The sequence below is a fragment of the Amborella trichopoda genome, chromosome 10 (assembly GCF_054954075.1).
Source record: "Amborella trichopoda isolate Santa Cruz 75 chromosome 10, AtrichopodaSantaCruz75HAP2 v2.0, whole genome shotgun sequence".
Lineage (NCBI taxonomy): Eukaryota > Viridiplantae > Streptophyta > Magnoliopsida > Amborellales > Amborellaceae > Amborella > Amborella trichopoda.
Genome location: NC_142345.1, coordinates 33,388,018 through 33,403,090, shown reverse-complemented (window position 1 = coordinate 33,403,090; position 15,073 = coordinate 33,388,018). Strand labels below are relative to the sequence as shown.

The following is a 15,073-nucleotide window of genomic DNA, read 5'->3' as shown; positions in this document are numbered from 1 at the left end:
TGGAGCCTCTTAGATGGATCAAATTATTAAAATGCTTTTTGTTTGTTTGTTCAGAGTTTATCCTATGAGTGATTTTTTGATAAATTTCGTATTTTTTAATCAAAACTTATTCATAGTCATCTCATCACCATCATCCGAGTCTTAGCCGAGCCATTTGGATTCAGCTAATAATTCATAGTCATCTATCAATCATTAAAGCTCGATGATTTTCTTTGAAAGCCTTTGGTTTTATTTATTGTGCAGAAGAATATATTAAATGGAATACCACAATATCCATTGCATGTAAGCATCATAGCCACATTTGGCAAAGTTCCACTTCCAATTACTTCAGCAAGTTTGTAAAAACGACGTATGCATTTTTTGATTCTTTTTCCCCAATCCATCTCCTCAAATAAAAAAAAAAAAAAAAAAAGAAAAGAAAAAAGAAAAGAAAAAGAAGAAAGAAAGAAAAAAAAAAAAAGAAAAAAACAAAGAAAGAAAGTGGGGATTTGGCCCCTACCTTTTGAAGAGAATGGAGTCGCCAAGGCCCCAGCCCCAATCCATGTCAAACTAGAATCCCATCACCTATTCTTTCAAAACCCACACAAAGTAATCCCTCCTGCCAATGAACACCCAACCGCCCACCCCCTCTCTCTCTCTCTTTCTCTCTCTCTCTGTATGGCAGACACCTATCCAACTCCAATTAACCACGCATAAAGAGATAATAGAATGACCAGAACAAACAGGTTCTGGTTTCCCTTTTCCTTTCAATTTTTCCCACCAACACTGCAATTTAACATCGCATAGGAGTGCAATCAATGGTCCACGTACCATGACTGAACCGAAAGTCTGTCAATAATAAAAAGGAACCAGTACGTCAAAAAACTATACATCCCAAACAACATGGGGATCAACGACTCACTCGTTAAGCCACCCACCCGACGAGCCCTGATGCGGGCGCTGAGGTCCACTCGCAAAGCCCGTCATCGAACCACCATAAAAGGCCACGTTTTGAGCTACTGGCTCTCTCCTAGGGTCAAAGAAGCCACCCATAACCGAGCTTTCGGATATAGTTGGGGCCCCGGGCCTAGCAAAGTTAAGCTGATCCAGCCTAGGTGCATACCTTTGGGTTGCCAAGGAGCTCAGATAACCACCTCCCTCTGAACTATTACGCCCTTGAATACCATACGGGTCAGAAAGAGAAGTGCCTGAGGTAGGGAGAGAAGCTCCCAATATGCCCAGTCGAGCATCTCGGTCACCCTGATACCGTCCTCTTAGTGAGAAGTCATCGCTTATCTCTCCACCATACAACTTGACACTTGATCCGTACCGCTCGTCTAGCCCATCAATGTATTGCTTTGAGCCCCCAACATAGCCATGGGCTCTTTCGTTACCACTCAAATAACCAGGGAACCGATTATCAAAGCTACTTGAAAGGCCAAGAGGCGAATGCATGTGAAACTGCTTGTCAGAGAGGACACCCGATGAACCCCAATTGTGAGACCCACTCCCAAAGGTGCCTTCCTTAGAAGCGTACCTCCTTGCTATATCATTAATGCTTTCGTCCCGCCCACTATTTGGCGTACTGAGATGATATCTCTTTCCCAAGTCAATTTCAGGGCTCGTGTTTATGCGGTTGAATCCATGGAAGTTCTCCTCATTGACCCCTCTCTCTTTTGGAGCTTGAAACATTTCGTAGGGTCGATTGATTTCAGTTGCCTCAGATGGAGACACCATGCTTGAAGAATGTGTTAATCCCGTGTCGAAAATCCTCTCAGATTGAAGCCCACGCCTGCTTTCATCTCGTTCAGGGGTCTCATCCGTACTACCTCGGCTAACCTTCGGGAGCTTGCCTTTTTCGGGCCTCTCATTAGAGCTACCCATTGACACCTTGCCAGATTCCCTTTGTCGAATCTCTCCTTCCCAATGTCGAACCTCTCCTTCCTTTTGTCGAGCTGTTGCATTTTGTCGAGTCTCTCCTTCCCTTTGTCGACACTCTCCCTCACTTTGCCGAGATTCTTCCTCCCTTTGTCGAGATTCACCCTCCCCTTGTCGAGCCTCTCCTTTGCGACCGAGCTCTTCTTTGGGTTTCTTTCCATTTCTCCGACTGTACTGATTTTCATTGGCAGGTTTCATTTTATGACTCCCATGGCTTTGAAAACCATTCTCCATGGGTTTTCCCTCATCTCGTTGGCGTGCAGAATTAGGGGAAGACTGGAGTATCCCATGGTCTTCAGATCGAGAAGCTGATGGTGGTTCTTCTGATATCTTCTGCTCATTTTCTTGGGCTGACCTCTCGAACATTCTCAGTTGCTCAGTAAATTCGGCATGCCAATGGTTAGCAGCTTGAGTTGGAGGTTCATTTGAAGGGAGACCATTTTGAAGCTCTAGAAAATCATGTGCCATTACATTGTGACCAACCTCATCTAGAGTGTCTATTCCCTCCATTGTTATATGCTTTTGCTGCAAAGCAATATTTTTATGCCTTGCGGTCCAGTCAGAACGGCTCCAGAAATAGAGGGGAGGCGGAGAATTATTCCACTGTCCTAATTGATTATCTTCATCGTCGACAGAACCTGGAAGGTAAAAGGACTGAAAAGAAGGGCAAACAAGATTTCAGCGTCAAATCAATGATGATGAATGGTTTTTGCAGGAGTAAAGAGAATGGCAAGGAGATGAATAGGTAGAAGTTGCATCAATGACCAAAAAAACAAAAAAGACATGAATGTTCAACATACATGGCCTCTAAAGCGGTCAACATCCTGCCAAAGAAGATCGTATGCATCTTTTTTTGCATCCAACCTGTTAAAAACATAGAGAATAAGGCACTCACTCCCAAGTGTTTAAACTTTAAAGCAACGTGTGCTTGCAGTTGGCATGTGAGAGAAGAGAGAGGGGGCTAGCAAAGGAGAAGATAACTATATAAATTACCTTTGTGTTTCCTTTGGAACAATCAGCACAACGAGCTTTGGCTTGAATTCTAGAGCTTTATCAATGAACTTGTTTGCCAAAGCTGCATTGACCCCAAATGGAGGATTGAGCCCCATAATCTGTCATTTCAATCAAATAAATACAAAACTAACATTAAAACCATACACCACACCTCAAGCAGCCAGCTTTTAAGCATGGCGATATCCATGATACACATGCACATAGATTAAATGCTTACCAGACGATCTCCTTTTGGTAAATCCTTGAGGCTAACACTCATCCAATCTTTCCTTTCAAAATTAAAATCATTCTGCAATACAAAATTAACACGCAAAACTAATCATCAATGACATGATGCCAACTTCTAAATCTGATTGAGATAATCTTATTCACAAACTAGCTCTACTTTTGGCAGCTTGTGCAGTTAAATACAAGCTCATCCTGCACTGATGAAATTTTATGAAGTGAGAAGAAATTTAATGTATTTGGGTTGCAATTAACCGGTACATGGTAGCACACCTTGAAAGCGATGCGTTTGTGCTTTGCAAGATCTGATATACAGGTACCTCAAGTATTTATTTAATATGGTTTGGGATTCTATTTTCTGAAAGTTAATCACTGGTCAGATATTTAATATGGTTTGGCACATAGTTACCGGGAGCACCCCAACAGGATGGCACTCCCGTTCCGGAATGCAGCTCCGGCGTTCCATGACCGGGATCTCGACCGGAACTGGATTTAATTTTTTCAGGATCTCGCTCCCAATTATAGGGTACTCGATCCTATCAACAAAGGATCTCGATCCCACCATCAAACGGTGCATGTTCCAGAAAATTTTAGATCCTATTCCCAAACAAATAGGATCCTCAATCCCCAAATTTTAGGAGGGCAATCCCTGTGTTCACAAAACTCCATCCTTATAAGAAAGTGACCCCAAATTGTTTTGTAATTTTGAATAAAATTATTTTACCAATTTATAACTTCCTAAAAGAAACTTCTTAAATAATAAAGCCAAACAGTAGCAATACAAGCCCAGGTTGCATCCAAATGGTACCCAAACAACAACATTCCGTTTTCAGGTAATATTATGCCAATAATTTATTACACTAGTAATTTGTTTCACACGCAATATTATAAGTACACAAAAGGCCAACGTGATGCCCATATGTGTATCATGTAAGAGATTTTGAACAATACTAGCATTAACCATTTCAAGAATATAATTATATAAAGCATTGAAAGAGTTTATTTCATACAAGCTTAATGGAATACAATCAATCCATGGACATCTAGGATTAGTTGTGCATGGATCTAGCCCCATGGGCCATTGCTACATAGGACAATGGTTTTTAGAACAAACCAAAACGAGATCGCGTTTATATGGGAACGGGCTGCCGTGTTTAGTCGGAGCATGAATCCATGTATAATGGATTGGGGTCTTGATACAAGTGAAGTTTTGGGATGGGGGCGCGGGCAATCATGTACGAAACATGATCCATCCTTGAATGAAGCTCAATCCTTTCCAAATAGGAACGTGTTCATTCTTATATAGGGGCGTGACTCAAATTTAAATGGGCTCTCGATCCCGTTGTGGATGGGAGCGCGATCCTATTAAAAATGGGAACGTGATCCCATTGTACAAGGACCACGTACCTGTTAAGAAAGGATCTAGATCCTGTGGTATTGGGAACGCACTCCCTCTTCATATAGGATCTCGATCCGCAACTTTTACCCCGACCAGAACTCACTCCCCGAGCATCGGAGCTTTGGACAGCCATCGATCCGACGCTCCCGCTCCCAGAACCAGAACTAGAGCCATTCCTGCTCCCGGTAATTATGGTTTAGCATCCCTAATTTATCTTCCTTCTCCAAGCATGATCTAATTGACCTACCAATCAAAAGGCATCCTACACCTGATCCAATCAACAAATCCCGCCAACCTTGTCCAAGTTGGACAGGATCCACATCAACCAAGCTTTGGGAAGGCCATTCCGAAAGGGTCCAAAGTAGGACCTTCCACAGATGAGTCTCCATCCCTCCATGAAAGAGCCCTCACCCTTGACCATCTCCAGCGAAGAGGACTCCCCCTACCCAATAGATGTGCGATGTGCTTGAAGACCGAAGAGACAAGTGCTCATCTCTTAATTCATTGCAAAGTAGCATCTGCACTATGGTCCCATGTACTCCACATGTTTATTTGGCATTGGCTTACTCCTCAGTCCATTCCCCAACCTTTTTAAATCTGCCTCCACACCCCTTGGACTAGCTCTAGTTACTTCCTAGGAAAGCATCAACTGCACGGCCATTTTGTGGACTATACAGCTTGAAAGGTACAGTCTCATTTTCAAGGGCCCAATAACCCCTTTCCGACCTTGTTTGACAAATATTGCACCCTAGTTTCCTTTTGGACCAAGAACCACAGTATTTTCAGAAGTTATTTTTGCCAACCTCTTCCACAACTGGTATAACCTCTTGAACCTCCAGGCCCCAAAGGATACTTGTTCTTCTCTGTGGAGGCCACCTGAAGATGGGCATATCAAGCTCAATTTCAATGGTAGCTCCCCGGGCAACCCAGGCCCCTCCAGTATTGGAGGCATCTTTACAAATTCTGAAGGTTCTACCCTCCTTTCCTTCTCTTTACCCATTGGCTCATCGGATTCTACCACTGCAGAGGCTTTGACCTTGCTCTAAGGGATTCGAAGATTTGACCCTAGCTCGAACACGGACTTGGTTGCAGAAGGTGACTCTAAAAATATAATAACTTGAGCTACCGGTGCTGCTCCCTGCCCGTGGAGACTTGTTCATATCTTCGACGAAATAGCTTTCATCACCATTACCTTAAGAATTAGTGGAGACACACTTTTAGGGATGCCTATCATGTCTGACCATGCTCTAGCTAGGAAAGGCGCAAGCCTCAACAGTCTTTGGGGTTTATAGGCAATTTTAAGCTTGCAACTCCTTTTATCTTTCTTGATGTAGAACTTTTTTTTTCGGCCCTTGTGGGTATTTGTAAAGAACATGCTTGCCTAATTTTTGTATATGCTCTATCTGTACACACTCTTCTCAGTACTTCTTTTATTTCATTAATATGAATAGTTAACTTACTAAAAAACACACTGAATTCATACTCAATATCTAGGAGAAAAGGGAAGTCATATTGGTCACATGTGTAATCCCAAGAAATTATCAAAAACCAAAAGGCCATGACTTGCAATATGTGAGTATATACAAAGTATTCACAAATAAAACAAGTTACCTTAGGTTGAATGATATCATAATTCTTGAAAAAACACTTCTTCCCAGTTTCCTCAAGCTTATCTTTCATCAAGATGCTGAAGTCATTAGCACCACAACAGAAATCAACTACCTGATGAGACCGCAAAACAGTAAGAAGCCATTGATAGGAGTATCACTATATATTACTCGTGATACGGTCCACCAAAAATATGAAGCAAGCTCATAAGCATCTGAGTATCTTTGAACGTAAATATGTTTCAATCAACTGAAGGTTACATCGATATAATGAAAGACCATAAGTGATTTCCATAAATATGAAACACTATTAATTTATTTTCCATTAATAAAATGATTTATTCTAGCACTAGTGTTGGCACAGACCAGCAAAAACAAAACTGAAATTTGAAGCACCAAATATGCACAGGACTCCAAAGAAGCGCAGTCAGCAGACATCAAATATATACTCCATCAATGGGGTAAGTTTACCATGATCTCATTAAGTATATACAGTTATGCTTAAAGAAAAAGGAAAGTGTTTTAAGCTATGGCAATACTAACAAGAAGGCGAGAGAATATATTTTCTTCATCTGCAATTCCTCACTAATAGGAAAGAACTATGCCCAAGGTCACGGTGTCCTCAATTGAAATTCCTTACCGTAAATAATTTAAGTAGCTAGTTCCACAATCATGTCCAAACTTACAGAACAACATGCAATCATAGGCGATAGGTCCATATAGTAAAAAAAAGAGAAATAGTCACAAATTTCTTACCATATCGCTATCTTGCACATACCAGTGCATCTCCTCAACAATCTGCCCAAAAATATATATGCATAGTAAGCATCCAAAGAGTAACTCTAGCAGAAAGTACAAAGATTTTTAAAAAATTTCAAAACAAACTATCCAGATTGAGATGCCCAGATAAGGACACATATACAAACGTGGATATAGAGAGTAGGAAAACGACTGCATTTCTGGAAATAACGATACAGATGCAAGTACCTTATCTGACATATTAATAGAAAATATACTATAGCTTGTATAATTCGTACATACATGCCTCAAGCATGTTAGTACATATGCATACCATATCATCGTGCACAAGATCATATTTTATTCATAATTGAAAAGAAAACTCTCGACAAGAGTAACCACTTAGATACCTTCTTAAGCTTTTCTCGGTTAGTGAAATGCCGCCCAAAGGATGTATAACGATTCCCGTGCAAGAACGGTGAGAGGTAGACTTTCATCTTGTTCTGCAGAAACGAACAAATATTTAACATTAAAAATAATAATAATAATAATAATAACCTTATATATAGAATTTAGAAGACATCAGAGAAACATCAACTGGCACCATTTTCATTCGTAGTAGCAAAAATTATCAGAGCATCAGGTTTCCTTTCACAACATTTTGCAGCAAATCTTTTTTTAATCCAAATGACCATAACAAAGCAATCAAACCCCTAAACATGTTCATCAATCTAGGAGAGGACCAAGAAAAAGTACTTAAAATCACTAGCAATTGCAAAACAAAACAAATTCAACAGAATAAAGTGCAACATAAGACACCCAAAGAACAGGTAGCAATAAAATGCAGAGGAAATTGACCTGAAAAAATTTGTTTAGTTTTTCATGCTTAAAAAAGGGAAATTAACAAGCCAAAAACGACAGAGGAACACCTTCCACTTCATTATTTGGCGGAGGATTTCAGGCTCACAGACAGCCTTTGCATCCTCAATGCTGCCACCCTCCTCTAGCTTTTGCAGAGCTGCACGGACAGCCTGAAGACATTTGAGCAAAGAAGTCAGAACATTGATCGAAAGGTTCATGATACAGAGCGCAAAATTAAAGGGAAAGTATAGTACAACCCTAAGGGTTATGGAAAAACCATAACTCCCAAGCTCAACATGATTGTAGAAAACTAGATATGGCATACTCCAAAACCAGATACGATGCTAGTGGTGTGCCCCACACTCTCCATCATTGTCCATTTCAAAGGACAGATGCTGATGCAGTGGAGTCTCCAGGGTTTTTAAGATCATTGCACTCATTTATGGCAACCAACATTGAAGTTTCATTGCACTCATTTATGGCAACCAACATTGAAGTTTCACCAAACACTAGCAATAGAGAGCATACCTCAACAGAACCTTCAACTTTCCCCTGAGTAATAGTCTTGTCCAAATTTCTGGGGAAATATGCATGAGTAGAAGGGCCAAGGTTTCTCATAGTTACCTTTTTTAATGACAAAGAATCCGTGGATTTTTTAATCAAGGATAATATCCTGTTTTCCATGGACGACTAGTCAGAAACATATTTGTATCTCACAAAAATATAAATCAGAAGTAATTGCCAGTTTGCTAGGCAAATCATATGCAATAGAGGAAAACATCGAGATATGAAGTCAAATAGCAAAAACCACAAGACCAATATGCTTGAAAGCTATTTCACAGTAAAGAGTAGAAAACACAGAAAGTGGCATACTTTTCTTGCATGTCCTTGTCCACAATAGGTTCAGAGGACTCAGATTTCTCATGTTTACTTTGAGTTGTGTCCTTTAACTTGGCTTTAACCTGTTCCAATCCCTTATTTGGCAATGTTTTAGCAGACCTTTCTTCTCTCATGGGGTCATTGTCAATGCTTGGCATAGGCAACTTCTCTTTCACAAGGGTCGGATTCACGCTATCATTCTTATATGTGTCAGTCTTCTGCAATTTCTTAGTGAAATCAATAATTTTTATTGCAGAAACTAGCTGCCCATTTTCCAAAGAATCGATTTCTTTTTTAGATGAATATTCCTTTGCAATCTGTTTTGAAGCCTTGAAAGTGGGCCTCTCATCTTCAGAAGATTCCTCAGAAACTGTGTCTCTCTTTTTCAGAACCTTTTCTTTGCCAGATTTAGGTATGGTAGCATGAACTTTCTTCATTGCAGGATCCTCGGGAAATTTTATATGGTTTCTTTCGGGAGTACCAAGATCCTCATCAATCCTATGCTTCCTGTTCAAGATGTTTAATTCAAAATCAACAAAACAGGTGCTCAGGCAGTATTGAATATCAGTAAAATGGTCAAAACATATCAAGAAGCTAAAGTGGTTAAATCATCTAATAAACCTATGAAGTGGTTACCCTATAAAAATCCTTCCACTCAGGTATATCCGCAACCCTTAGTAAAAAAATATTCACTTCCCCAATTCTAGGTTTGGAACCTTGAACAAGGGGATCATTTTCATTATTTAGCCTGATTTAAGTGGCCCAAGCCAAATGTCAAAACTACCCTGTTTGTTCAAGCTGGCGATCCTGGAATGTGTAATTAAAGGACACAGTTTCTATGTAGCCAGCCCGCATATTGTAGAAATGCGGGCTTGGCAATAACTAGTTTTTAGAGAATATATAATCTTTAACATGAAGATCATGAATATGAAAAAAAAAAGAATTTGAAAACTAGAAATAATAATTATATTAAGAAAACATTGAGACCGTTAGTTACACTTGTTTATTAAGAAAACATTTGGACCATTAGTTACACTTGTTTTTCGATGGACTACCTATTTGCATCCATCTTTAAGATGGATGCTTTATACCTATGGATCACATATTGTAGAAATGCGATCCAGCCCGCATGAAACAATTTTCCTTAATTAAAATCTCTTGTTCTGGGTTTGGAACTCTAAGAAGAGGAAGTATCTTTGTCATTTCACTTGGTTGTTTCATCATTTTATTCTATCCAAGCCAAATGACAGAACTACTCCTCCTTGTGAGTGTTACAAACCCAGGAGAAGAGATCTAATGAATAAGGTCAGAACTTCTAAAGCACGAAGAACATTCGCAACTAGGCTCCAACCTAGTTAGAGCCAATACGAAACTACCCCAATTTCTTTAGTGTGACAAACCTGGAATAAAAGATTTTAATGAAGAAGAAAAAAAAGAAAACATCCAAGTCTAGAAAAACATCCAGGTCATGAACCCTGAACAAGCATGTGTAGTTCAGTCCATAGTTACAAGGAGCGGGAGTGAGAATGGCTTCAATTCCGAGAGTGGGAGTGTCGGATCGATGGCTGCCCAATGCTCTAGAGTGAGTTCCGGTCAAGGTAAAAGTTGTAGATCGAGGTCCCATATGAAGAGGGAGCGCGTTCCCAATACAATGGGATCTAGATCCTTACTTAACGGGCCCGCAGTCCATGTACAATGGGGTCGCACTCCCAGCCACAACAGGAACGAGATCCCATTTGAAGTCGATTCACACACCTATATAAGAATGACCGTGTTCCTAGTTGGAAAGGGTCGAGCTCCATTCAAGGATGGATCACGTTCCGTGCATGATTTGTCCGTGCTCCAATCGCAGACCTCCACTTGTATCAAGAACCCAACTCTACACATGGACTCATGCTCCCACTAAGCACAGCAGCCCATTCCAATATAAACAAGATCTCGTTTTGGATTATTCTAGAAACCATTGTCCTATGTAGCAATGGCTCATGGGGCTAGATCAATGCACAACCAATCCTAGATGTCCATGGATTAATTAAATTCAATTAATCTTATATGAAATAAATTCTTTCAATGCTTTATACAATTATATTCTTGACATGGTTAATGTTAGTATTGTTCAACATCTCAAACATGATACGCATACGAGTGTCACGTTGGCCGTTTGTATATCATGGAAATATATTGCCTGTGAAACAAATAACTAGCGTAATACATTACAATGACTAGCGTAACACATTACCGGCGTAATATATTACCTGAAAATGGAATGTTGATGTTTGGGTACTATTTGGATGCAACCTAGGCATGAATTGCTCCTATTTAGCTAGGTCCAGACGAAATTTGGGAAATGCATTACTGTTATTTTGGGTTGGAAATCATCATCATTTTAGCTTTTTCCCAATTAATTGGGGTCAGCTACATAAATCCTGGCTCTCCATTCTGCTTTATTAAAAGTCATAGCCTCAGTGAGGCCATAAATCCCAATATCTTGTGAGACTACGTCCAAGCATGTCCTTTTGAGCCTACCACTTGCCCTTTTCAGTGCTTCCACTTGAACTAATGCGCACCTCCTAACAAGTGTTGTACTTGGCCGACGCCACACAAGGCCAGCCCACCTAAGTCTACTCTATGTCATTTTGTCGTTTATTGGTGTTACGCCTATATTCTCTCGAATAGATTCATTTCAAATTTTATCCCTTCTTGTCTTGCCACGCATCCATCTCAACATTTTCATCTCCACTACACTCATTCTATGGGTATATTGTTTTTTGTCCACCCAACATTTTGCCCCATAGAGCAAAACTGGTCTCACCGTTGCTCTATAGAACTTGCCCTTCAGTTTCATTCGTATACAGTGATCATATAAAATTTCAATTGCAGATCTCCACTTCGCCCACCCAGCTCTAATTCTGTGTGTAACATCTTCCTTGATCTCTCCATTTCCTGGATTATCGACCAAAGTCCGGTCTTTTTTGTACTTCCTGACCGGCAATCTTAACTATTTCCTCCTCTCTACTCCTATTATTCTCAAAACTTGCACTCTATATACTATTAGCCCGACTAATTTTAAAACCTTTGGATTCTAGAGCATCCCTCCAAAGTTCTAACTTTGTGTTGACGCTGTTTCGGGTCTAGCCAATTAAAACTATGTCATATGCGAACAACATGCACCACGGTACCTCATCCTGTATGTGCCTAGTTAAGTAGTCCATAACTAAGACAAAGAGGTATGGGCTCAATGCTAACCCTTGATATAACCTATTGTCATTGAAAACTCACTCGTCTCTCCACTAGTTATTCGTACACTAGTTAGCGCTCCATCATACATATCTCCCACCAAGTTCATGTAGTGTCTAGAGACGCCTTTCTATTCCAACACCCGCCAAATTAAATCTCAATGTACTCTATCATAAGCTTTCTCTAAAGCAATAAAGACCATGTGGAGGTCTTTTCCCTTCATCCTAAACTTCCATTGTTGACCTTCCTGCTTCATAGTATGGCTCATAAGCTTGATCCCTTGATAGTTTACACAATTCTGTATGTCTTCTTTATTCTTGTAAATAGGTACCACAGTACTATTCCTCCATTCATCAGCCATTTTCTTTGTTCTCAACACCTTGTTGAACAACTTCGTCAGCTAGTCAATGCCAATTTCCCCAATACACTTCCAAACCTCTATTGGGATACCATCTGGTCCTAAATCCTTTCCTGTCTACATCCTTTTCAAAGATTATTTCACTTCTAACATCCTAATCCTACGAACGTGTCTATGACCTCCACCGTCACTTGCACCAACAGTTCCTTCTAACACTTTGTTCCCATTGTATTCGTCATTTAATAATGTTTTTAAATAGATAATCCAAATACTACATGAAAATTTGGCTTAAAATATAATTCTTTTAGATTAAAAGTCAAATTTATTTACGAAGTTTCTTTTAGAAAGTTATAAATTGGTAAAATAAGTTTAGTCAAAATTCCAAAAAAAATCTACGTAACATCTTTAAAAGGATGGAGTTCCGTGAACACAAGGATCGTGCCCCTAAAATTCAGGGATCGAGGATCTTATTTGTTCAAGAATGGAATTACAATCTTGAGGAACGTGCACCGTGCGATGGTGGGATCGAGATCCTTTGTTCATAGGATCAAGTACCCCATAATTGGGAATGAGATCCCGAAAAAATTAAATCGAGTTCCGGTCGAGATCGTGGTCATGGAACACCAGAGCTGGATTTCGGAGTGTGAGCGCCACCCTGTTGGGGCACTGCTGATAACTATGGTTCAGTCATTTGGCTCAGGTCACTTAATCAAGCTTAAGGAAAAATTTACCCGTACCACTTACCAATTACAAATTCAAAAAAAGGGACTTTCATGCAAAGACATTCTAGGATCAAACCTCAACAAGTGAATCTAGTTTCTTCATTTGGCTCAAGGCACATAAGTCAGGCCAAATTACTAAAATGCCTTCACTTATCCTAGGTTCTAAAACCCGAACAGGGACAGTGTGACATTATCTAATAAAACAGTTGAGGAGGCACTTAAGAGAAAGGCTTCTTATACAGTAACTACTCTATAAGTAAAGTGCTTGATTTAACCATCTCGGTAATTCTCTTTCAATTGTTCAACAATATTATTGATATTTTCCCTAAAAAAAAAACATAAGAACTAAAATTCAAAAGAATAATTAACTGTTAACTTACAGGCAGTAAATCAATATCCGATTTGGAATTAAATCATCCCAAGCTCTTTGTGGTTCATCTTCCAACTCCTCAAACGCAATCCTCCTGATTTAAAAGCACAACTGAGATCAGTTCTGGGGGAGGGGGAAGGATGCTTTTAGCAAGACAAGACAAGTACAGAACACTACAGAGGAACGTCCATAACCTGGGCAAGCACTTCCTATGATATGCTTTGGGACATCGTCTACAAATGGCAAATTGCAGGTCGAGCTCCTCTTTATTTTCAACCTGTTTACAGAGTAAGCATCTGTGAATTGGGCAAGTGAATGACTCGCCACCAATGATACGCTTTTGAAGATCATCAGCCTTGGCTTCATCTTTTGGAAAAAGTAATTTTGCCACACACCCCGGATGATAGTGCCGACCACATGTGGCTGACACACAAGCAATGACCTGAAACAAGGAGACAATAAGAAATCCAAGGAAACAACTCCAATCAACTGGATTTAAAATCAGTCAAAACACACACTGCACATTTAAAGTCAATCAAAACAAACGCACGCAGCATGCGCTCACACACAGACATGTATATACATGTGTGTGTGTGTATAAAGATAAACATAAGAAAACAACCTAAAATTGAAGTCAAGACGTTTGCAATTCAACCATAAAAGTAAACAGGGAAGGGTTCCAACTTCATGTCACCAGTGCACTACAATCAAATGATATGCCACCCTTCAAGTATATATGCATATTCTTTCAGCATTCTTCTTCTTCCCAATTTCTCAACAAGGACCAAACCCCTAGAGCACAAGCACAGACTAACAAGAGACCAGGCTACTTGCACATGCACAACACAAAAGCTGTCCACACGTTTGGACGAAGTCATTTGCAAATGCTGGATAAATGGTGTCAGACTACTGAAATTTTCAAAGGACATCTACTAACCACAATAAGTAGAAATTCTGTATCGGAAAATGATCAAGTTATTCTCCAAACTTCCCCCAACTAAGTACATTACAAAAACTGTACAATCACATGTTCATAACGCATCTTTGGATCGTTTTGTTGATTGGATCTCTATGTTAGATATGATGAGGAACCTCCATAATTTATTATATTGTAAATGTTCCCTTTTTCTCTCCTCTCATATTTGTCAGATAACCACAATAGGTAATCCAATAGAAATAGCTACTCCCAGTTTGGTGTCAAAGAACGTATCGATTCCAGTAGTTTTTAGTAAATCTTGATAGTAGGATTTTTATGCCCCAGTCCTCCAATCAAAAGGATTAGTTAAAGTAACTATAAGATAGGCCTCGCCAATTTCAAAATAAATGTCAAACCTCAGCGCCAGAAGATTTATCTGAAGAACCCAAGGCTCCACAAGCAAAGCACTGATGTCGTTTGTACTGACAATTCTTACAGAAAAAATTCTGAATTGCCTGCCACATAACAAATAGATAAAATGATAAGATTCAAAGACCAGAAAATAAATTTTCAAAAGAGAGAGAGAAAAGAAAATAAGCACTAAAGGGACTCTTAGGTCAAAGCCATGCTAGAGAAAAATGATTTAAGAAAGAGTATACAAATGCGTACTTTCACTTGAGCATCAGTCATGCCAAGACTTTTACAATATGATTCAGCACCAGCATCATTAGTTGCATGGAAAGACCTCATGCACGGCCCTTCACAACTATATCAAAAACAAAGGAGAAAAAGGTGAGATGGCCATGCACAAATAGTATCATCAAGAGAGA

The 15,073-nt window shown here is 39.7% G+C and overlaps 1 protein-coding gene across 1 annotated transcript in view; it reads right to left on the bottom strand.

Annotated features, from left to right (window-relative positions):
• Positions 1–701: 701 nt before the first annotated feature.
• The window catches only part of LOC18446687 (protein ENHANCED DOWNY MILDEW 2), a 39,549-nt gene continuing 25,177 nt past the window's right edge, over positions 702–15,073 (bottom strand). Inside the window, exons 7-20 of the mRNA XM_011629648.3 lie at positions 14,913–15,009; positions 14,660–14,758; positions 13,522–13,769; positions 13,338–13,421; positions 8,635–9,147; positions 8,290–8,434; positions 7,830–7,931; positions 7,311–7,403; positions 6,919–6,960; positions 6,167–6,277; positions 3,149–3,220; positions 2,911–3,029; positions 2,718–2,781; positions 702–2,571 (exon numbers count right to left, since the gene is read on the bottom strand). Coding sequence (XP_011627950.1) covers positions 898–2,571; positions 2,718–2,781; positions 2,911–3,029; positions 3,149–3,220; positions 6,167–6,277; positions 6,919–6,960; positions 7,311–7,403; positions 7,830–7,931; positions 8,290–8,434; positions 8,635–9,147; positions 13,338–13,421; positions 13,522–13,769; positions 14,660–14,758; positions 14,913–15,009 — 3,463 coding nt within the window. The 3' untranslated portion in view covers positions 702–897. The remainder of the gene's footprint in view (positions 2,572–2,717; positions 2,782–2,910; positions 3,030–3,148; positions 3,221–6,166; positions 6,278–6,918; positions 6,961–7,310; positions 7,404–7,829; positions 7,932–8,289; positions 8,435–8,634; positions 9,148–13,337; positions 13,422–13,521; positions 13,770–14,659; positions 14,759–14,912; positions 15,010–15,073) is intronic.